The 25,473-nt window shown below is 40.5% G+C and overlaps 1 protein-coding gene and 1 long non-coding RNA gene across 2 annotated transcripts in view; both read right to left on the bottom strand.

Moving 5' to 3' along the window:
* The window catches only part of LOC109876184 (uncharacterized), a 171,861-nt gene extending 158,023 nt beyond the window's left edge, over positions 1 to 13,838 (bottom strand). Inside the window, exons 1-2 of the mRNA XM_031828060.1 lie at positions 13,716 to 13,838; positions 13,276 to 13,569 (exon numbers count right to left, since the gene is read on the bottom strand). Coding sequence (XP_031683920.1) covers positions 13,276 to 13,569; positions 13,716 to 13,755 — 334 coding nt within the window. The 5' untranslated portion in view covers positions 13,756 to 13,838. The remainder of the gene's footprint in view (positions 1 to 13,275; positions 13,570 to 13,715) is intronic.
* A 6,975-nt stretch (positions 13,839 to 20,813) lies between these two features.
* Positions 20,814 to 24,436, bottom strand: LOC109876173 (uncharacterized). The gene is made up of 3 exons (XR_004210468.1): positions 24,279 to 24,436; positions 23,196 to 24,135; positions 20,814 to 23,088 (listed from the first exon to the last, which is right to left on the bottom strand). It is a non-coding gene; the product is annotated as an uncharacterized LOC109876173 (long non-coding RNA).
* Positions 24,437 to 25,473: the final 1,037 nt, after the last annotated feature.

Raw genomic sequence — 25,473 nt, 5'->3', positions numbered from 1 at the left:
ATAGTGAAGACATCAAAACTATGAAATAACACATACGGAATCAATTAGTATCCAAAAATGTGTTAGACAAATCAAAATATAATTAAGATTTTACATTCTTCAAAGTAGCCACCCTTTGCATTGATGACAGCTTTGCACACAATTCTCTCAACCAGCTTAATGAGGTAGTCACCTGGAATGCATTTCAATGATCAAGTGTTTCTTTCCTTCTTAATGCGTTTGAGCCAATCAGTTGTGTTGTGACAAGGCAGGGGTGGTATACAGAAGATAGCCCTATTTGGTTAAAGACCAAGTCCATATTATGGAAAGAACTGCTCAAATAAGCAAAGAGAAACAACAGTCTATCATTATTTTAAGACATGAAGGTCAGTCAATATGGAACATATATTTGGCGCTCTGCAATCTCACTGGATGATGGCTAGGTACATACCCTAGAGAGGTTAATTGATATCATCACCCATTTTGAATTTCTTTGCCCATGGGAGAAATATATTTCGCCCCCCTCCAGTCCCTTTTCCACAAAACTTAATCTAAAATTGTTGAATGAAGTTTCCTGTAATCAATATATATTATATCTCTACTCTTTTAGCCAGGTTTATACTGATCATCTTTCCTTATTATCTGCTAAGCCATTACAATTATAACTGGCTATACTTATTTCACCACTTACCATCATGAGACACAAGTTTCAATTCTATTTATCAAAATATATGTTTGTAAACGTCCCATTAAAAAGTAACATGATGATTGAGTGTCGATATAGCTGTACCATGATATTTACATTGTTACTTGGTAAACCTCCAATTGGTCCCTATTCCACCTTCTGAAAGCCCTCCTCATCCCGTGTTGGGTTGTCATCCATATGCCCGGCTGACCACCCCCGACCCTCCGGATCCCATAGCCCCGGAGAGACTGGGACCCATCCTTCGAAAAGAGCACACTGTACCACCCACAGAACAGAAGCAGATCAACCGCCAAATGCATTTTGATCACCCTCACCTCGATTTGTATTATAGAAAGCCATTAGAAAAAAATATGTATATTAAAAACAATCCTGTTTATCTTGTTTTCCATAATTAGCTATTCATATTTGTAGTAATGCAGGCAATTTATGCAAAGGATTTTTACCTCTCTCCAGTTTTGCCATGACCAAAATTACGTTATGGCAAGCAATTATTATATTATCAAACAATTATTGTGAATCCTCCTATATTGTCCCTAACATATTTTACTCCCTTGCAACAGTTGTGGGATACACACACACCCACACACACTCTTACACACGCATACACACTCATACACACTCAACCCCTTTCCCCCACAACAACCATAGATTCTCAACAGTTGCACCATCCCAGAGCCCAACTCAAGAAAGGTCTTGATTTACTGTCACATCTGGTCCTGCAACACCCTCTAATGCTCATCCTGTGTCTCCTTGACCTGCCGCCACTCCCCCAGTACTCTCTCCCTCTCCATCTCTCTCTCTCTCTCTCTCTCTCTCTCTGTGTGATTGTGTGGGTCGGAGACCGGTGTGCTGGAGTCAGAGCAGATCCCCACCAGCTGCAACCTGTTCCATAATCAAGACCTCTACATATACTCAGTCCTGCTACTTCCACACTGCAAGATCGTAATCTCTGCTCAGTCAGTCTACAGTCCTAGACATTTGTTACTATTCAGATCCTGTTATCTGTTTGTTCCTGTTCTCCCTTGCCTGACTTTGTTTTCCTCTCTTCTACAGTTTGCCTGCTCTGACTCTGGCCCTGTGTCCAGTCCCATGTCTCGTCATCCTGCTACTCTGTCCTGGATTCCGCATTCTACTACTCCATTGGATTCCCCTATGGACCTGCTTACCCTGTCTCAATCCCTCTCGTTCCAGCCCCAGCCTCCACTCCTGGTTTCCAGCAACCCGCCCGAGCTTCCCCTGACCTGCACTCCATCTCCCCCTGTGTCTCAATAAATACCTTGGTTACTTCATCCCAGTCGCCCCGTTTGAGTCTGCTCTTGGGTTCCCTGTTCCACTCAGTATGATCGGGCCAAAAAGATTAACCCAGCAGACTCTGCTACTCTCTATCAAACCCTCGTCGACCAAGACGCCCTGGTCGAGCAACATGACCAAGCCCTGAAGAACCTTGTGGAACACATCAAGGGGTTTTCACAGAGCCTGTCCGACCTACAGGTCCGACCCTTAGCCCAGAGCTCACGACCAGTTCCAAGTCCTTCCCCACCGCTCCGGGAGCCGTTTGTTCCGATTCCCGTGCATTATGATGGCAACCTCGGAGCGAGGTTGAGTTTTGAGTTTTGAGCAACAGCCCTGCTCTTATGCTAGCGAACAGACCAAGATTGACTTTCTGATTGTCTGCCTCCATGGAGCAGCACTTTCCTTGGCCACGGCAGTGTGGGAGAGACCATCCCCCATCTGCATCTCCTACTCCAGATTCACGGGGGCGCTGAAGAAAGTTTTCGACCACCCGGCCTGCAGTAAGGATGCCGCTAAACGACTCCTGTCCCTCCGTCAAGGCCCCCATAGTGTTGCTGAGATGGCATGTGAGTTTTGCTCACTCACCACTGAGAGGTGCTGGAATGAGGAGGCCCTTCAGGGAGCATTCCAGAACACGCTCACAGAGACCCTCAAGGACGAGTTGGTGTCCAGGGATGAGCCTGATGGACTTGATGAACTCATCTCTCTCACTATCCGCATCAACAACCGTCTCCGTGAGCGTCGGAGGGAGAGGGTAGATAGGGTTGCATGACCTATAACATCTGCTTCAGTGCCATTCTGATGGGTGTCTAGGGTATAGGGTTGTGGACCATTCCGTTATTGACCTTATAGAGTTGGTTGAGTGCATTCTTAGTGCCAGAATATATCTGTGGTGGTAAATAGACGGCTACGAATAATACAGATGAGAACTCTCTTGGTAGATAGTGTTGTTATTGACAAAGACACACACCCCCACCCCTTGTCTTACCAGACGTAGCTTCTCTGTTCTGCCGGTGCATTGAAAATCTCTCCAGCTCTTTTAACCTTATTATAAACGTTAAACATTTTTGAACTTACATGTACATGTCTATTATTACTGTGTATGGACATCACCATGACAAACTCCAGACTCATCAGTTCCATTACTCAGTGATAGTTAGTGCAGGGCTCACTGTAATGTCAGTCCAAGCTGCCTATAATGAGAAGTCCAGAGCTGACTGTCTGATTATGAAGGGGAGGAAGACTTTAAATAGTCTTTAAATAGAGACTGAGAGGGAGAGATGTTCTTGTAAGGTTTATATTGCCAGCATTGTTTCTCAAAACAGCACAGGATGACAGAATCTATTGGGATTAATACAATAAACTTGTTCCATACTTGTTCCATTGCTATTTAACATAAATGATCATCATGGTTCTATATGAGAGCATCTTGATTGGCTGCATCACTTTTTGGTATGGCAACAACACCGCCCTTTATCGCATGGTGCTACAGGGGGTGGGTTGGACAGCCCAGTACATTACTGGGGCTGAGCCCCCTGCCGTCCAGGACCTCTGTGAAAAGAAGGCCCGGAAAATATATAAAATTAATTGTTAATTGCTCCAACCACCAAAGCCACATATTGTTCTATCTGCTTCCGCTTGGCAATCAGTAACGATGCCTGAAGTCTGACACTAACAGGCTCCTGAACAGCTTCTATCCCCAAGCCATAAGATTGTTATCTCTGCTTCCGCTTGGCAAGGACCAACGAAGCACCAAGTCTGGCACTAACAGGTTAGGGTGGGAGTCTAGCGTCGGTGGCGGATCCAGTGTGGGACGAAACCCCTGCTCAGACTGCGGATCTGGCTCTGATGCCGGGCTGAACGCCGTGCCTGGACCGAGCACTGGAGTAGAGGAAGGCTCCGGCCGTGGAGCAGGACTGGAGGCCGTGCCTGGACTGAGCACCGACGCAGAGGAAGGCTCTGGCCATGGAGCGGGACTTGATGCCGTGCCTGGACTGGACACTCCGGGCCGTTGACCATCGCTGGAAGCTCCGGGCCGTTGACCGTCGCTGGAAGCTCCGGACTATGAACTGTCGCTGGATTCTCCGGACCGTACAAACGCACTGGAGGCCTAGTGCGTGGAGCCGGCACAGGTGGCACCGGACTGATGACACGCTCTTCAGGGCGAGTGCGGGGAGCCGGCACAGGACGTCCCGGGCTGGGGAGGCGCACTGGAGGCCTGGTGCGTGGAGCCGGCACAGGTGGCACCGTACTGAGAACCCCTCCTCAACCCCACCTGTTCCATTTTGATTTTTGGTCAGTGACTCTTTGTTAGTTCCCCCTTTTGTTTGAGTGACATTTTTGGTTTTCTTGCTGGGGAACATAACAGGGCCAACTACATCTAGGTAGTACATACAGTCATCATAGAATTGGTGCAAACACCGGGCCTCTCTGCGGTGGCGGTCTGCACCAACTTTGTGGCTCCGTACAGCGCGCTGAAGGTGGACATGGGCGGCGTCCCATGTTTCTTCCTCGCGCCGGAACCAGTCATCCACCGCAGGAGCCTCGGTCTGATTCTGATGCCAAGGAGCCAGAACCGGCTTAGATTAAATTTGATTAGTGGAGGAGTGGCGGAGCAAGTTCTGGGCCATCTCTGCCCAAAGCATGAACGCTGCCCACTCCCCTGCCCGGGCATGGAAATAAGACCTCAGAAACCTACCCACATCCTGGTTTACTCTCTCCAGCTGCCCGTTACTCTCGGGTTGAAAACCTGAGGTAAGGCTGACCGAGATCCCCCGACATTCCATGAACGCCTTCCAGACCCTCGACGTGAAATGGGGACCCCAATCAGACACTATATCCTCAGGCACCCCGTAGTGCCGGAAGACGTGTGTAAACAGGGCCTCCGCAGTCTGTAGGGCCGTAGGGAGACTGGGCAAAGGGAGGAGACGACAGGACTTAGAAAAACGATCCACAACGACCAGGATCGTGGTGTTACCTTGTGAAGGAGGAAGATCGGTCAGGAAATCAACCGACAGGTGCGACCACAGTCGTTGTGGAAAGGGTAATGGTTGTAACTTACCTCTGGGCATGTGCCTAGGAGCCTTACACTGGGCGCACACCGAGCAGGAGGAAACATAAACCCTCACATCCTTAGCCAAAGTGGGCCACCAGTACATCACACTAATGCAGCGCACCGCCCGACCGATCCCAGGATGACCAGAGGAGGGTAACGTGTGGGCCCAATAGATCAGCCGGTCACGGACAGAAGACGGAAAGTACAGACGCCCAGCTGGACACTGGGGGGGAGTGGGCTCAGTGCATAATGCCCGCTCAATGTCTGCGTCCAGCTCCCACACCACTGGGGCCACCAGGTAAGAGGCCGGAAGTATGGGAGTGGGATCCATGGGCCGCTCCTCCTTGTCATACAGCCGGGACAATGCGTCTGCCTTAAAGTTCTGGGAGCCTGGTCTGTATGTAAGGGAACACCCCCTCGAAATGGACAAAAATGATTGGGAACATATTAGCACTGTACAAAACATATACAAGTGTCCAATACCACGCAATTGGAAGTCGTTTCATTCAAAGTTGATTGCAAATGCCATATGGCAAGTACCAAGTGTAACACTGCAAAAATCCAATAGATGGCGAGTGCGCTCCACCGTAATTTTTCATATTGCAAATGTAACAGAAGTCAAGACCTAAGAGTAAAATTTAGAAAATTTGAACATTTTGTCAAAAACTTATCACCCCCTTAAAAAAGTGCTTTCTGGACCGTTTTTCAAATTCATTTCGATTTCTTTTGTCAAATACACATGTGTAAGAACTGTATTGAACATACTTTTGTCAAATTTTATTATCATATTATTATTTTTTTACTTGTCCATAAGGCATATGTTTTGTCCATTATGATTTCATAGGAAGTCAAAAGTCGAAATTTACGATATTCTTTCGATTTTTTTGTCAATTACATTTGTGTAAGAACTGTATGAACATACTTTGTCATACTTGATTATCATATATATTTTTTTACTTGTCCATAAGGCATATGTTTTGTCCATTATGATTTCATAGGAAGTCAAAAGTCGAAATTTACGATATTCTTTCGATTTTTTGTCAATTACATTTGTGTAAGAACTGTATGAACATACTTTGTCATACTTGATTATCATATATATTTTTTTACTTGTCCATAAGGCATATGTTTTGTCAATTTGCAATATGATTTCATAGGAAGTCAAAAGTCGAAGTCAAAAGTCATTTTTATTTTGTTGCTAAATGCCATAAGCAATGTCCAAATGCAATATGAAAGATTTGAAAGTGTCAAATCAGGATGTTATGTCCATTTGCCATGTACGATCAATGGAAGTCGGCTAACAAACCCAAAGGTCAGTGAACCATGTCCAAAAGGCATTTATCCTGCCAAAATGATATATAGCACTCTGTTAAGCCATGAATAAACCTAGATGGTCTATTTGTCATGTATGATGAGGGAGAAGTGGGACCGTTGTTTTTTTATTATAAAAAAAAAACTGGAAACACTTATCTCCCTCACTAGCTTTAAGCACCAACTGTCAGAGCAGCTCACAGATTACTGCACCTGTACATAGCCCACCTATAATTTAGCCCAAACAACTACCTCTTTCCCTACTGTATTTAATTTATTTATTTATTTTGCTCCTTTGCACCCCATTATTTTTATTTCTACTTTGCACATTCTTCCATTGCAAATCTACCATTCCAGTGTTTTACTTGCTATATTGTATTTACTTTGCCACCATGGCCTTTTTTTGCCTTTACCTCCCTTATCTCACCTCATTTGCTCACATTGTATATAGACTTGTTTATGCTGTATTATTGACTGTATGTTTGTTTTACTCCATGTGTAACTCTGTGTCGTTGTGTGTCGAACTGCTTTGCTTTATCTTGGCCAGGTCGCAATTGTAAATGAGAACTTGAACTCAACTTGCCTACCTGGTTAAATAAAGGTTAAATAAATAAATAAATAAATAAATAAAATTTGCAATATGTTTCAATGTGCATTTACCATCATGAATTTGACATGCTCAAAAATTATGCAGAAATGCAAATTGACTGGCCTGATGAACTCGGGATTGCCGGGCAGTGATTCTGGTTCCTCTCCATCGATCGTCGAGGTTGATTTCAGAATGTCACTTTGGTGATGGTACCTCACTGTTTAAACATATTGCAAATGGACAAAAGTCGCCAGCAAGTCACCGTCCATCAGTCAATCAGATTACATTCTGACACCAAACTGATACAAACTGACACCACACCCACTTTTTCCAACTCGTTTAGAAGCCAACTATCACATATTTCAAAATTCACAGTGCATTCTGTTTAAACCATAATAAAAACATAAAACACGTAGTTACGTTCTGGCTGTGGGTCCAGTTCTGACAATATGTGTAGGCCTAGCTGAGGCGACCCTGAATACCAAGTTCCGGCTTGATAGGTCATTTGGAGCCCGAGTAGCGACCTTAATTGGTGTTGAAAAGCCACATTTTCCGGGCATTTGCTACGGGGTCCTTGAATGCGATATTGGACAGAAACCTTGGGGTCTGTCTCTGTGGGCCGGGGTGGTTTCAATGCACCTAGTCTTGTGACTCTGGGAATTTTCTAAATGTCGTCATTTTCGTGATGTCAAAATGAATTGAAGTTATTGCAAATGTACGAGGCTGTTTCTCGGTCCGAGAACCTTCTAGAGCCACATAACTCACCACATAGCTCACGAGCGAGCTACGGTCAAGCGGGGCATCTTGTTGAACTCTGCACAGCCTAGAGATTATGGTAATGCCATTGCAGGCTCTGAGTGTCTTTAATCAATCTATCTTAATCCTAACAAAAATCCTAAATCATCACAGATGTCATATATCCTGTCAAATGTAATACTATTTCAATAAAAACCTCCTAATAGTCAAACAAAGCCAAAATAAATGCTAAACATATCAACTCCTTCCTACACTAATAAACGTTTTCCTTCAGGGATCCACAGTATTTTATCTGACAATACCATGAATTAACCTTAAAATCAGTTTCATCAATAATTAAATATATGTTGCATAGTGTGTGGAATACCTTATCTACAGTAATTTATCACCCCTAAGAACTGAAATGTAATTTCCTGCCCTATTGGCAACTTCATGCGACTAGGGGGCGATATTTTAATTTTTTGATGTTTTGTCACGAAAAGATGCTCGACTATGCATATAATTGACAGCTTTGGATAGAAAACACCCTGACATTTCCAAAACTGCAAAGATATTGTCTGTGAATGCAACAGAACTGATGTTACAGGCGAATCCCAGATAAAAATCCAACCAGGAAGTGCCGCATTTTTTGAAACCGCCTCATGCCAATGATTCCTTATATGGCTGTGAATGAGCTACGAATGAGCTTACGTTTTCCACGTATTCCCCAAGGTGTCTACAGCATTGTGACATCTTTTTACACATTTCCATTGAAGAATAGCCGTAAGGGACCATATATAGCAATATTTGTTAAAAACACCTTGAGGATGGATCCTAAACAACGTTTGCCGTGCTTCTGTCGATATTATGTAGCTAATTTTGAAAAAAGTTCGGCGTTGTAGTGATAGCATTTTCCGGTCGATTTCTCAGCCAAGCATGATGAAGAAACGGGAGCTTTTTTGCCTACAAAAATAATATTTCTGGAAAAAAGGAACATTTGCTATCTAACTGGGAGTCTCCTGAGTGAAAGCATCCGAAGTTCTTCAAAGGTAAATTATTTAATTTGGTTGCTTTTCTTATTTTTGTGAAAATGTTGCCTAGTGCCATCAGAGCCTAGTATAGCATTATGCCATGATAAACTTACACAAATGCTTGTCTAATGTTGGCTGTAACGCATATTTTGAAAATCTGAGATGACAGTGTTGTTAACAAAAGGCTAAGATTGTGTTTGAATATATTTCATTCATTTCATTTGCGATTTTCATGAATAGGAAAAGTTTCTAGGGGTATTTATGTCCACTGCGTTATGCTAATGTTTTTGAGGCTATGATTACGATCCCGAATCCGGGATTGCTAGTCGCAAAAGGTTAATATATATCCTATCCAAACCTCAATGTATCTTATCTCACCCTATTTATTCTCAATGATAAATAGGATTTTTTTCTGTTGTAATACCAACTCAATAATAGTCCATTCAAAAAACTTCCCAGCTGATGTTGTAAAACAGAATCCTGAACCACTTTCTCATCAGTGGTTCAAACAATAATTCTAACCCCAAACTAAAACTCCATTATAATTAATTTACCTTAAAACTAGTAACCCAAATGACCACAAATTCATTCTGCAAATGGCTCTCCCCTGAGGCTGATCAGACCCCAAGAGATAGCCATGATAATGTCAAAGGTCACACCACCCCTTTACATTCGTGTTCATCACCATTTCCTCGATGTTTCATATAACTCATTCAGTCTATCTCCAAATTGTCGCCCCAAAATATTTTATACCCTGCCATACACTCAAACAATTGTGATAAACGTGCACTGTCCCTTTAAAATAAGACATTCCTAACCAGCCATACCCTATTGTAGACATTTCATTGTTCCCCGTAATGAAAACAGATCATGTTTAGAATACGTTTACTTCTTGTTCGAATTCACTGGCGTTACCTAACCAAAAATCAATTCTCGGGAAACAATCAAAAAAAATTACGATTCAACTATTCTTACCTCCCTATATTATAGCCAAATATAGCCCAATGGAATGCCTAGCCATTTCGTTGCTAGCTGTAGCATCTTTTCAGACTAAATGTATTTGGAACTTTTAGCCACTTCTGAAAAGTAACTCAAAGCTATAATGCATGCATTTTCCTCTAAATGCCACAACCCATTTTCTCTGTCATAATTTGAGGAACGTTGTTCTGTAGTCAACGTAATTACGCAGTTTTACCTTCCAACTTCCTCTACCCCAAAATGTAAACGTACCATATACTTCGCTAAATTCATAAGAACATTTCGATGGGCGCAAATCTATCGTAGTTGTCTCTTCATTATTATTTAGAATTCATCAGATTTAGATAACTGTCTCATCCCATGACCCAGCAACTTAAAAAAAATACGACTCCATTCCCAATAGGCTATTCCAGTGATCATTTGGGAAACACAATGTATTACATAGAAATTGCCTCGCCATTATCTCAAATTAATTATTCTTTCAATTCAACCTAAACAACATATTAAACGTTCAGTTCATATCTTATACAAACCCTAGCGACCGTATTTTTTCAGGCAAAACATACAAATAGATGAATTACAATCTAAAATCAATTTTAGTCTATCAGTGTCAAAGCTGAGATACGAACCTTAGTGTCCCGCTATTGAAATGATTATTATATATAATAATTATATTATTATAATAGTCTGTAGTCGCAAACTCCAGCACCGAGAATTCCCAGAAAATAGTCCTAATTTAAACCCTTCCTGACTATTTTAGTAGTATCAGCTTCTGTTCAGGGTCTTTGTCTGAGTCAGATTTTGGATGCCTCCCTTCCATTCCCTTTGTTCTCAGCTCCCTTCCTCACCTAGGCTAACCATATCCTAGCTGTATTTAGCACCTCTGCCCGTTGTTTATCTGTCTTGTCTCCACTAACCCTATTTATTTGTTTAATCATTGATTCCAGTTTTTCTTTATTTAAACGTTCATCAAATTCGCACTTCCTCCTCCATGTCTGGCTAAAATAGGTGTTCCTCTTATCATATTCCTGCATACATTTCTATTTGTGTTTTCTCCTTTATGGAAACCTTATCAATAGCTTTGACTGTTGAATCAGATATTAGGTCTTACTTATACAACTATAAGCCCAGGGGTCGTAAATCCCTAGTTAACATCTTATTATTGGTGGTGACGCTTGCAGGGAGTGTTACACTCCCGGGCGAAATGTCCAGTTTCGTTACAATTAAAACATTTTATATTTTTATTTTGACTCACCTTATCCACTTTTCTCGACCTTTTTCCTTTTTCTGTCTCTATTATCCCTCCCTCTGCTTCAGCTTCACATATATGGGTGGTGATATTGCAGGTAGCTCCTGCAGCCGTATTCTCACAACCACTATTTCATCGACAAGATTACCTCTGTATTCTTGGTATACTCGAGAAGGATATAGTTTGTTACCCTCACCCCCACCGAATTGGCTAACTTTTTCATCTGCGGGAGCGGAGGGCAGCGCATCTTTGCTCTTTTTGGGTTTCCTCCTATTTTCACCCTCAACTCTCTTTTTTGCTTCTGAAAGCCAAACTCCAGTTTATTCTACATTCCTTTATGTATCTGGTTTATAAGTGATTCCAGCTTTTCTCTACATTTAGATGCCCATCAAAACCTTTTTTTCCCATTTTAAACAGAAATCAATATTCCTTCTGTCTTTCTGCTCCATATAACGGTAATCTCCCGTCCATTCCGGGACCTCCTTGGAGGATTTGCTACCCATGTTTAATAAATCCTTGCCGCTCCTAGTAGCTATGGTATTTATCACTATCTATGTGTATATATTTCTATGACCTATGTATGTGTTTTTATCATTACACAGTTAATTTAGTTGCTCTTCTGTCTGACTATGTGTGTGTCTCTTTAATGATAATCAATGTGTATGGGTTTCTATATTTATTTCTCCTTTCTGGAAACTTCGTCTATAGATTTGACTTTTGATCGGACATTACATTTCACCCGTATACAATTACAAGCTCATTATAAACTATTGTTCCTTGGGACTTTCAACATTAATATCTCATATCTCACTACTCAAGAATAGGTTTCCCTCTCCACCATCTTGGATATGAATTTTTTTCAGTATTGAATAGGTTAAATTTTCTGTTTGCCTAGAATTACCCTGCCTTCTCACCAAGCCTAATTTATCCTCACCTGTTTTAATATATCTATCTGTTATTTTTCATATTTAGACTACTTCCCATATACAGATAGACTACTTAGGTTCAAACTTTATTTAGGTATGTTTTTTGAATTAATGGCTATCCTATTTGTACAGAACGACTGTCCTATCTAACAACACTTACTATATCCCACCCTTAATAACCCTTCGGCTTGCAAAACCAGGATCTATTCATTTCTAGTTTATTTATGGTAGTGCACCTTACCACGGGTCATTTCAGACCCGTTTGCTTCCTATCGATTTTGGTTAAAACCCAAGGTAGAAACCCATTGTATTTGTTCAGAATATTCAAGCACCTATCATTGATTAAATCCAAACTCCTTTTGAACATTCAATCAAAAATATCTTAAATAATTCCTCCCAAATTCGAGAAGAAAGGCTACTGACCTTGCCGCCGACTGGGAAAAGCACTGTTCGTTGGATCTAGTCACCGTCCCTGTCGGTCTGGGGTGTACACCGGCCTGGTCTTTTCCCTCAATTCAGAGGCCAGGTCTTAAATAACGGGACCAGACCCGCTCGTGCATGATTGTCGGTGTACGACCTTCAGATGGCAGAGACGGGTATTTAGTTATGCCGTTCGAAGGACCAATTGTTACAGGAATTATATTCCTCTATGTTTTAATACCCAATTAAAATTAAACACTCTGTCAATTCCTAAGAATTTGTAAGACTCTTATTTGCATAAAATGGACAGAGACCAGTCTCAAAAATCAACCAGCTGCGTTTATTCTCGAGAGTACTGAACATGATACAGTTTACCACAGATTATAAGCTGAAAATGACGTCATTAGTTTTCGTACTACCCCGTAGTACCAGCAGTACAATGGCTGTATAGTTCTCAAGCCTTCCCACATTGTCTCTCCCTACTAAGATAATTTACGACGCAAGCCAAGGTCTGCCTGTGTAGATAAGCATTCTAGCCAGTCTGGCTATAAATTAATTCATTTCTACCAAGGAACAGACAGTCATTGTTCTATTATTGATTATATTTACACACATTATATTCAGTACTAAGATTCAAAAGAAAATTCATACATCTATACAGTGACATATGTTTTCTGATTAGTCAGTCCTGATTGAAATGTATACATAATTAGTCATTATTGATTAAAAAAATCCCTTGACAGGTTGATATCCCTTTCAATGCCCAATAGGGGTGCATAGGAACACAACGGTTTCAAAATAAGAGGCACTTATTCTTAACTGACTTGCCTAGTTAAATAAAAAGGAGCTAAACTTTCTCATTGAGTATTTTATGGACAAAACATATATTTTTTGAGTGGAACAGAGGAGAATTAAGTCTGCTCTTCAGCCCCCATTTTATGTACAGCATATCCCAGGAGGTTGGTTTTTGTAAAGCTCTTGTGCTGGTTTGTATCACTGTGAGGGTAGGCACAATAATACACAGCTGAGTCTTCAGTCTGAAGGTTCTGCCCTTTTAAAAACACAGTATTACTGCTAGAGTCTACTGAGAGGCTGAACTTGTTCTTCAGTGAATCCTTGTATTCTGTGTCTCCAGAATATACATTTCCAATCCACTCCAGTGTTTTCCCTGCAGGCTTTCGGATCCAAGCTGTCCAAGTGTTAGTAACTGAATATGAGACCTTACAGGAGATGGTCAGTGGTTGACCTGGAAGGACAGTCATAGATGCTGGCTGAGAGAGTTCATAACTCTGTACACCTGGGAAATAAAATAATGAACAATATGAAATACACAAAATAGCAACATGTTACACTATATAAATTCTAGTAGTTGTGTTGAAGCCAGTTTTATACTACAGGCAATTTTATTTGCTTTGTTCTTCCTCCAAACCCAGAGAGACTCACAGGATACAGCTGCCAGCAGCAGCAGAGATGCAGGGAACATGGTTTGTGTTGAAGCTGAACTGGTGGAGCTGCTCTTCTCTACTCTCCAGGACACAGAGGGAGGAACGAGAACAGACACAGACAGCCATATTCGGTTTAAGTAGGAAGAGAACCAGGTTTGCATTGACGTAAAGGGGGAGGGGATACATAAAACAGTAAGAGACACTACAGGACCATCTCCAATATTACTGGACACAACCTTTGCACTCTGAACACTTAGAGACCCTCTTTAGGTTGTCTTTTTGAATAGGAGGGTGGGGTAAATATTAAATACTACATTTACAGCATTAGGTACTACTTGTGGTGGATGAAACATATTTAAGACACTACTTTCGTTTTGACAAACTAAAGCATTTTCAATAAACATCCATATGATACTTTTTTCTAATTATCAGAGCCTTCATCAGTACTGGTCTTTATTTTAATCATAGGGAGAGAGAGTGTCCCCTGTTGGTGCATCAACAACACTAGCACCATGTATTTAACAGGTGTATCATTGTGTTATTATTTGACACATCCTTAGAATTGTACCTCATGTATCCCCTTGTCATGGTCTACTGGTCTACTTCCTTTCTCTACCAGATGGTTTTTGTACGGCTATTCTCATTTGTTTAACCATAGTGAGTCTCTAGCACAGTAATACACTGCAGAGTCCTCTGGCTTCAATTGGCTCATGTGCAGAAAGAAATTAGTGCTGTCCTTCGATGCAGTGAATCAGCGCTGTACTACCTGGGCATTGCTCTTACTCCAGTCAGAATGATAGTAAATAATCCATTCAAGTCCTTTTCCAGGTGTCTAGTGGATCCAGTGCATTCAAGTACTGATGAGAGTAAATCCACTACAGGCACATGTGAGTTTAAGGAGTCCCCCGGGGCTTCCCTGGACTGACTGTTCAGTCTTTGTGAGTACGACCTGACAATGGACACCTGAGGAGGGAGAGGAATGACAGGTCAGATCAATCAAGGAGTCACATCAGTATCACAGCAGTATTTACTCTCCAGGACTCAGAGAGACATACTACACGCTTATAAAAAAAGGAGCTATCTAGAACCTAAAAGGGTTCGTTGGAGAATCCATAGGAGAATCCTAGGAAGAACCCGTTTTGGTTCCATGTAGGACTATTTTCACAGAGGGTTCTAAATGGAACCCAAAAGGGTTCTAATATGGGGACAGCTGAAGAATCCTTTTGGAACTTTTTTTCCTAAGAATGTAGGACAGACAGACAGAGCATTATATAACTGCGAGTGAGAGGAAGCGAGGGGTGAGATTATATTTGCATAAGGAAGATAATCAGTATATAAAAGTACTGGGAATATCAGTGCAAATGGTGATAAAACATTTATAATGTGTCAGTTTCTAACACTACACTCTAGAATGGTTAAACATTGTTTTCGTATTATTGGTAATCCTATACTATATGTATCAAGTTATTATTGTAAAAACAAATGTATTGCGGTGCTTGTAAACATATTGCTATTAACGTTCATCAGAAATAAGATTATCTGTGCTGAATGCGGAAGTGTTTTTTGTACGGCTGCTCCCATTAGTTTACCACTGTGACACAATAATACACTGCAGAGTCCTCACTCTTCAGGCTGTTCATCTGTAGGTACATCTTACTGCTGGCGTCATCTCTGGAGATGGTGAATCTACCCTGGAATGACTGGGAATAAGAGATTGGATTACTCTGTGTGCTAATATAAGCAATCCACTACAGTCCTTTCCCAGGAGCCTGTCTGATCCAACCCATCCAATATATTCTGAATGTGAACCCAGAGGCTGTACAGGTCAGTTTGTGTAATTCTCTAGGCTTTTTAACTACTGGTCCATAATCGGTCAGTGTCTGACCATGAATACCTGTGGAAATAGAAAGCAGACATGTTGTTGAAGTTGAAACTAAAATCTAGAATGTTTTGCATGAGCTCCTCCTTACTGGGAGGACCAATCACAAGAGGCTTTGATAGATACCCACAGATCACCTGGAATGAGGTCATCTTGAGATGCTCCGTTATGAAGAAGAAATCCTGCTGTTTGTGTTCCATGTATCTATTTTGTCAGGTAAATTGATGGAGAATACATTTCCATTACATCAAAAATCTGAGGAGGAGTTGTAAAGGACAGTTTCAGAATTAATGTACAAATTATTACTCATGACAGTAAAGTAAGTTTGGTACATGCTGCCATCATGATAAAGGGGCAAACTTCTGAAACAACAACTGAATCAATCCCACAATATGTATTTGTTGAATAACATGTTAATCAATGGTGCAAAGTACTTGAGTAAAAATACTTTAAAGTACTACATAAGTCATTTTTGGGGGTATCTGTACTTCACTTTACTCTCTCTCTCTCTCTCTCTCTCTCTCTCTCTCTCTCTCTCCCTCTCCCTCTCCCTCTCCTCTCTCTCTCTCTCTCTCTCTCTCTCTCTCTCTCTCTCTCTCTCTCTCCCTCTCCCTCTCTCCCTCTCTCTCCCTCTCCCTCTCCCTCTCCCTCTCCCTCTCTCTCCCTCTCTCTCTCTCTCTCCCTCTCCCTCTCCCTCTCCCTATCCCAGAAAGGTTCCATACTCAAAAAAAGCGTATCCCTGCACAATAATGTGAAATCCATAGATTAGTTCAATCTGTCCCTCCAGGGTTTTGGCATAGTCTGCTGCTCCAGTATTGCTGTTGATCCAGCTCATCCATTCCGGTGGTTTTCCTGTAGGTTGGTGAATCCAGTTCATACCATATGTTGAAAAAGGTATACCAAGCTCATCTACGGAGAGGGTAAGAGTTTCTCCAGTCTTTTTCTGGAGTGGACTGGAGGGAATGGACTACATACTCTGACCATGTAGACCTGATGAAGAGAAAGAGAGAGAGGAAACGGGGAGAGGAGTGAGGGTGGAATATTGAGGGAAAACATAAAGGAATTGTAAATCTTCTTTGCTCAGCTTAGGAGGAGTTGATGAGGAGTAAAACCAAGCAGAACTCACAGGACAGACAGGTAAAGGTTTCCCTTCATACTGAGGGTGGAGATATGAACTCAGCTGCTCCACACAAGACAACAATAGAACAAGTCAGCAGCAGAACAGAAGTATATATGAACTCTGAGGGATTTGGATTTACATCATGATGTCATGGGTGAGGGTCTGATGACTCCTTCAAGATTGGTGTCCCGTCCGCGGGCTTGGTTGAGCAAACGTAGGCTAATGTGATTAGCATGAGGTTGTAAGAAACAAAAACAATTCCCAGGACATAGACATGTCTGATATGGGCAGAAAGCTAAAATCCTTGTTAATTTAATTGCACTGTCCAATTTACAGTAGCTATTACAGTGAGAGAAAACCATGCTATTGTTTGTGGAGAGTGCACAATTATGAACATAAACATGTATGAATAAACCAATTAGGCACATTTGAGCAGTCTTGATACAACATTTTGAAAAATGATGCAATAGTTCACCAGATAACTCCAAAACTTTGCACAAACAGTGCTGCCATCTACTGGCCAAAGTCTAATTTGCGCCTGGGCTAAAATATTTCTTTATGGCCTTTCTCCTGCATTTCAAAGATGATGGTACAAAAAAATACAAAAATAATACTGCCGTTTTTTTATCTTTAAAAAAAATCTAATGTGTTAAATTCTCCTACATTCCTTTCAAATGGTATCAATAATATGCATATCCTTCCTTCAGGCAGTTAGATTTGGGTAGGTCATTTTAGGCGAAAATTGAGAAAAAGGGGCAGATCTTAAGAGGTTGGTCAGGGGTCAATATATGACTCATCTGTAGGGTCAGGAGTTTTCGTTGATCACATGGCATGTCACAGACAAATGTTCGGGCATGTCCCCATGCCCGAACCAGGACCTGGAGTTTTTCCTGCTCAGGTCACGTAGGTTGGTAAAACTGCGGGGAATCTGTGAGAATGATTTTCTAAATATTTATAGAAATCCTTCACCATTTGAGTTAATTTACTGTAAATGTCAGATTAGGGATCAAGCTATCAAGGACAGTCAAAGTGTTGTTCATGAAGGAACACAGCTCTGTAGGCCTTTAATGCGATTCCTCTTTACTTTATATCTTTCCTCAGGGAAATATGTACATTGTCTAGATGTACAGGGGAATATTATATTTCAGTAGACAGTTAACACTATGTTGTACTGATGGTCTACTGCCCTCTGTTGACTCTGCTGCCAGTTAGATTCTCTGAGGGGTTTTTGTTCAGATCCTCCACTCACTCACACCACTGTCTCTCTTGCACAGTAATACACAGCAGAGTCCTCTGTTCTCAGACCAGACAGCTTCAGATACATCATGCAGATGGTATTTTCTCGGGTAATCTCGATCTGCCCTTCAACACCCTTTGTGTATGTACCAGTATACCCAATCCATTCCAGTGATTGTCCTGCAGGTTGTCGGTACCAGCTCATACCATAGTTTCCACATTGTGTATTCCCAGATCCCTTACAAGAGAGGCTAAGAGTTTCTCCAGGCTTTTTCTGTAGGACTTTAGGGAATGAACTCCATACTCTGACCATTTAAACCTGACAGAGAGAAAGAGAATGAAGAAGTGAACGTGAGAGGGAGAACAGTACAAATTGATAAAAACAAAGGATAAAACAACAATTTCGAATATTCAAGGGTTAGTTCACATTTTAGTGTAAGCACAGTAATTAAAGGAGTAGGTGGCTGCAGAACTCTGCGGGATCTGGATTTACATTGTGAGGTCATGGGGGAGGGGATGATGACTCTGAGGTCAGTGGTCATTCTATGGCTCATCAGTAGTGCCAGGAGTTGTCACACGACCTGACCAGGAACAGTGTTTTTCCTGATCATGTCACTTAGTCAGAAAAATCTACACGCTCTACTCACCACACACATAACTGACTTGATTTAATTTAATTGTGGATTCTTTTAAATATGAGATTAGCATCCATTTGTCAAGGAAAGACTCCTTGTTCATCATGATGAACACAGCTTAATGAGGTTCAACACCTCACATAGCCTGTCCTCTTTTTAGTTTCTGCATACATGTACTGTATATATACAAAACATTACTTTCCATCACATGTGATGGTGAATCAAAGTGAAAGCTATGATCCCTTATGTCACTTGTTAAATCCACTTCCATCAGTGTATATTGATGGAAAGGAGACAGGTTAAAGAAGGATGTTTGAGCCTTGAGACATGGGTGGTGTATGTGTGTCATTCAGAGGGTGAATGGGCAAGACAAAATATTTGTGCCTTTGAACGGGGTACGGTAGTAGGTGCAAGGCTCATCAGTTTGTGTCAGGGGTGACACAATCACAATCACAGGGGTGATTGCGTGCCCATGGTAAACAGAAAAACAATCTGTCAAAAATTGCTAATATATGCAATTAAAAATTATTATTGAATAGAAAACACTCTAAAGCTTCTAAAACCGTTTAAATTATGTCTGTAAGTAAAGCAGAACTCTCCGGGCACTCATTCTCCCAAACTCTCTCTTGTCATCCAAAAAGTTGGCCCAACTTTGACGTCATCGCCCCCACCCTTCCCAAGCACCTACAGTCCTGGGAACAGTTCCTATGCCTTCAGCGCGGTGTCCGCTTTCAATGGGGCTTCTCATTGTGTGAATCGAGGGCTCACGAGAGTAATGACGGGCCGAAACCTTTCGGTCGCGCGAGAAAACACGCGCATTCTGCTGCTGTGGTGTCTTTCTTCCAAGATTGATTAAACGATGCGTGTGTTTCTCTTTGTCCTGAGAATTGCTGTGAAGCTATATAGCATGCTAACGCTGTGTTCTGAACCAAGTTTGACAAGTTTAGTCGACATATAATATGTAATTTCGACGTTTTGGTGCGAACTAACTTTACTTTTTGGCTGCATTTCAACCGAAATATGTCGTGTTTGATAACCGAAAGACACAGACTTCAAAACTAAAGCTGTTTTTGGTAAGTATAAATCCTTCCAGGTCTTCTGATGGAAGAACTGATATCATCTACTGTATCTTGCCTATGCTGCTCTGTACCATCACTCATTCATATATCCTTATGTACATATTCTTTATCCCCTTACACTCTGTATAAGACAGTAGGTTTTTTTTGGAATTGTTAGTTAGATTACTTGTTCGTTATTACTGCATTGTCGGAACTAGAAGCACAAGCATTTCGCTACACTCGCATTAACATCTGCTAACCATGTGTATGTGACAAATAAATTTGATTTGATTTGATTTGATTTGATTTGACAAAGGTAAGGGAACATTTATGTGTTAAATTTGGGTTTCTGTGGACTCCGAGATAGAGGAGCCAAAATGCTAATTCCTGAGCGCCGACTCACATTATAGCCTAGTGAACGAAATCTGTAAAGTTAAAAATAAATGTAACACAGCGATTGCATTTAGAAGAAGTGTATCTTTCTATATATATGTAGAACATGCATATTTAGTCAAAGTTTATGTTGTGTATTCCATGTTAGCTGACGGCATGTGCAGAAGCCATCGTCATTTCTCCAGACATTTGAGTAGCATTTTTTTAACAATGCGTCATTGTAAACAGAGATTTATGGATATTTATGGCATATTATTGAAAAAAACATAAATGTACTGTGTAACATGTTATATTACTGTCATCTGATGAAGATTTCAAAAGGTTAGTGAAATTATTTTTATTTTAATCCTGCGTTTGGTGATTGCATATTTTGTTCAATTTGGCTATGGAAATTAGCTGTGTCTTCGGTGTGTATTCGGTGGTGGTTTGACATAAATATGTGCTATGTTTTCGCCGTAAAACATTTTAGAAATCTGACTTGCTGGATAGATAAACAAGTTGTTTATCTTTCGTTTGAGCTATTGGACATGTTAATGTGTGGAGGTTAAATATTTCTACGAATATTTTTGCATTCCGTGCGCCACCGTTCCAGCTGACGGTGGGGGGGCTGTTCCCCAATTGGGAACCAACATCTTTGTCAGGTTAAAATCTGTCTTTTTGTCCCTGAACAAGGCAGTTAACCCACTGTTCCCCAGTAGGCTGTCATTGTAAATAAGAATTTGTTCTTAACTGACTTTCCTTGTCTTAATTATAAAGGTTAAATAAAACACACCTCTAAATCAGAACATAGTTTAATTTAGGATGTTTCTCAAGGATCTATCCTTGGTCCATTAATGATTTTAGTTTACATTACATTACATCGTCTGGTATCTAAAAGTACATTTGAAGAGTTTCATTCCAAACGCTATATTTCCATTTTCAGAAATGTTGGTAAATTAGCATTTAGTGTTTAAAGAAATTATGAAAGAGATTGTGTGGTTTTCACTATTTAATCATGACATACTGTACATGTATTTGTTTAAAGTTGATGGTTTCATTAAGGAGACTAATAATCATGTTTTTTTGCTAAATGCAATATATCTGCCTCACTCTCAGAGAAATAAGTAGTTCATAACTACATTTTTAATAAAGAACTGTAAAAATGATACATTTCTGACATTAATATTATATATTTTTGTAATTCAATACAGTAATATTAGATCTGTATGTAAAACATTTGATATCTTACTTGTTTAGCAGATGCTCTTATCTTGAGCGACTTACAGTAAGTGCATTCATCTTAAGACAGCTAGGTGAGACAACCACACAGTCAAATATATATTATATGAAAATGTAATTCACGGAATATATTTCGTTTTGCCCCCGCCTACATTTTTTTCATACACATCTAAAATACAAATTAAATAAAAAAAACTGAGAACAGTAATATTTTGCACACACATGAAGGTAACCCACAAGTAATCATTTCTGAATAAAAAATACAAATGTAAAAATGTTAGATGTACCCCAGTACAAAAACACCTCCTTCACATCTCCATAGGGATTCAATATGACTCTGTCTGTTCTCAGTGAGGTGTAAGAAACATAAATGGTAGACACTATAGTATAGCATTACCACAGATTCTTACATTATAATATTCACCTATCAGTTGTTGATTTCATCTTCCATGTTTGTGCCATTGTCAGTTTGTAACAGTGGTTTGCAAATGTATGGATTTAAGTGTTGCAGTATAAAATCCACTAACATGACTATGGCCAAAATCCTGTTTATGGTGAGGTTTCATTAGGTTTACCACCATTGTTGTGGAGGGTGTTAATTTGACCTGTTCAGTGTTGATGTGTCCATACAGGAACAAAGGGGGTTTTGTACGATGTAATATCACTGTGGCCCCCATATAGTCACAGTGACACAAACCATAACAAAAACCTCCCACCAGCACCACACACCTGCTGTATGAGGACAGCAACACATTCAGATGGTATGTGGATAGGTGATCATACAAATATCTATTATTTCTTAGAATATTAAAATATATTTTAACCATCAGTTAACTGTTTTGTAAAGTAGTATATATTATAACATTATTAAATTATTCTTTAGAATTGCAAAATGTTACCTAAATCTTGCAGGTACAGTGCTTTATAATTGTTACAAACATGTTTAGTGCTTGATCAGTTGTTGTAAAGCCCTGCAGCCTCCTGTGTCACTGTGTCTCTGGCACAATAATAAACAGCAGAGTCTCCAGTCTTCAGTCTGTTCATCTGGAGATACACCTGATGCTTGCTGTTGTCTCTGGAGATGGTGAACTGACTCTGAACAGACTGGGGGTAGAAATTGCTTCTGCTGTTATGGGTAATAGTTGCAACCCACTCCAGTCCTTTCCCAGGTGCCTGTCTGATCCAAGCCATCCAGTAGCTATTCATGTCTAAATCAGAGGCTGTACAGGTCAGTATGTGTGGTCCAGACTCAGTCAGTGTCTGACCCTGAACACCTGTTGATAAAAAGAGAGCATTTCAAACTTGAAGAAAGACTGGGCAAGAGATCAGATTTTTATGAAGTTTGAATGTTAGAGGTTGGAGTCTTTTATTGTGTAGTGCTTTGTGATATTGTTGATGTATTATTTACAGTAATTATACTCAGCATTATTATAGTGTGACACAAAGAGGGGAAGCGGTACACCAGCTAGCCTTTTTGCTAGGGTTGTTTTTGTACAGCTGCTTCAACAGCTTCAGTCAGTGTGTCTCTCGAGCACAATAATAAACAGCAGAGTCCTCTGAACTCAGACTCTTGGCCTCTAAGAACTGTGTGCTTGTAGAGAGGTCCTCAGTCAGGGTGAACTGGCCTTTCAGGGAGTCTGAGTAGTCTGGAGCATTTGTTGAACCAGAGTTAATACCCCCAATCCACTCCAGAGCTTTGTCTGGTTTCTGCCTTATCCAGTGCATGAAATAGTCTGTCATATCAAACCCAGAGATTTTACATGACAATTTAAACGGGTCTCCAGGTCTTTTCAGCTGAGAAGGAGACTGATTCATCTCATCACAGCAAACACCTGCAAAACAAAAATGTTGACACTCAGTTGAAGATCTGGTATTTACATACATGTTGAGTTTAACCATGATACTCAGACATTCTTTAGTCATGTAATGCTTTACTTACTGTGTATGGACATCACCATGACAACTAAACTCCAGACAGTCAGAAGCTCCATTGTTCAGTATTAGTTAGTACAGGACTTGTAATGTCAGTCCAAGCTGCCTATAATGAGAAGGCCGGAGATGAGTGTGTGATTATAAAGGGATGAAGGGGAGGGAGACTTTGCATAGACCACCCTCTAGAGGTTTAAATACAGACTGAGTGGGAGAGATCTTCTGCTCTATTCCTTTATTCTCTCTCCTCTCTGTCCTTTATTCTGCTCTCTGTAGTTCAGATTTGACTTATGAGACGTGTTGAGTATATAATGGCTTTAGTATAATGTGTTGAAGATAAGGAACAAAAGTTCAGTTTTATTTGGGTTAACATTTATTTAAAGCTTTTAATGATGTATGGTTTTATGATTTTTGTCATGTTAATTTACCAAATTATAATTTAACTGTTTTTGAGAATGACCATTAATCTTAAACATGTTGATATCTTGGTGTGGAGATACATTTATATTATAATGTGCTTGCATCATTCTCCCATGGGTATCTGGGTAATTGTTCAGGTCTGGTATTGGTTTGTATCACTGTGGAGGGTAGAGAACAGGGTAGCTGTGGAGGGTAGCGAACAGGGTAGCTGTGGAGGGTAGTGAACAGGGTAGCTGTGGAGGGTAGCTGTGTCTTGTTGCAGGCTCTGCGTTTTAAAAGACACAGAGTTGCTGTAGGCATCTCTTGAAATGCTGAACACGTTTTTCAGTGAATCAATTTTGTAGATATCTCCATTATCCCATATATGGGAAATCCACTCTATTGCTTTCCCTGCAGGCTTTTGAACCCGACCTGTGGCAAAGCTTATGCTGCTATCACTAACAGAATACCCAGAGACCTTACAAGAGACTCTCCAGGCTTTACAACCAATAAACTTGGCTGGCTGAGTTCAAGACCGCCGCACCATACATCTAAGGGGAGAAAAACATAATTAGTCATTATTCTACATAGTATAATTCAGTATGACTGTTAAGGATATTGTTACATTAACATGTTCTCAATATATTTTATTGAGCCTCAACCCATTCCTTCCCCAACATCCCAAGAGACTCACAGGAGGCAGCTGCCAGCAGGAGCAGCAGCAGAGATGCAGAGAACATGGTTTGTGCTGAAGCTGAACTGGTGGGAGCTGCTCTTCTCTACTCCAACTGACTATGAGACAAACAGTCCACGTTTTATACAGAGAAGGGTGGTGTGTTAGGCTCCTTTGCATGTAGAGTTGGTATAAAAGGATTAGACTGTTATTAAACACCAGCTTTCAGAGCAGCTCACAGATTACTGCACCTGTACATAGCCCATCTATAATTTAGCCCAAACAACTACCTCTCCCCGTACTGTATTTATTTATTTAGCTCCTTTCCACCCCATTATTTCTATCTCTACCTTGCACATTCTTCCACTACAAATCTACCATTCCAGTGTTTTACTTGCTATATTGTATTTACTTCGCCACCATGGCATTTTTTCTTTTTTGCCTTTACCTCCCTTATCTCACCTAATTTGCTCACATTGTATATAGACTTATTTTTCTACTGTATTATTGACTGTATGTTTGTTTTACTCCATGTGTAACTCTGTGTTGTTGTATGTGTTGTTGTATGTGTTGAACTGCTTTGCTTTATCTTGGCCAGGTCACACTTGTAAATGAGAACTTGTTCTCAACTTGCCTACCTGGTTAAATAAAGGTGAAATAAATAAATAATGTAATAAAAAAATTGTTGTGGAGGGTGTTTACTTGACCTGTTCAGTGTTGATGTGTCCATACAGGAACAAAGGGTTTTTGTACGGTGTAATATCACTGTAGCCCCCATATGCCCCCATATGGTCACATTATGGCCTTTCTCTTGCATTTCAAAGATGATGGTACAAAAAAAATACAAAGGAATTTTTGTTTTTTTCTTTGTATTGTCTTTTACCAGTGCTATTGTGTTACATTCTACTACATTCATTTAAAATTTCCATAAACTTCAAAGTTTTTTCTTTCAAATGGTACCAAGAATATGCATGTCCTTGCTTCAGGGCCTGAGCTACAGACAGTTCGATTTGGGTATGTCACAGACAATATTTTGACAGTTTTGGAAACTTTAGAGTGTTTTCTATCCTAATCTGCTAATCTAATTATATGCATATTCTAACTTCTGGGCCTGAGAAATAGGCAGTTTCGTTTGGGCACGTTTTTCATCCAAACATCAAAATACTGCCCCCTAGTCTCAAGAAGTTTTAATTGATCAGCAACTGTCACAAAACCA

The sequence above is a fragment of the Oncorhynchus kisutch genome, linkage group LG6 (assembly GCF_002021735.2).
Source record: "Oncorhynchus kisutch isolate 150728-3 linkage group LG6, Okis_V2, whole genome shotgun sequence".
Classification (NCBI taxonomy): Eukaryota; Metazoa; Chordata; class Actinopteri; order Salmoniformes; family Salmonidae; genus Oncorhynchus; species Oncorhynchus kisutch.
Note: the sequence above shows the minus strand (reverse complement) of the source record. Positions and strands in the feature narration are given on the sequence as shown.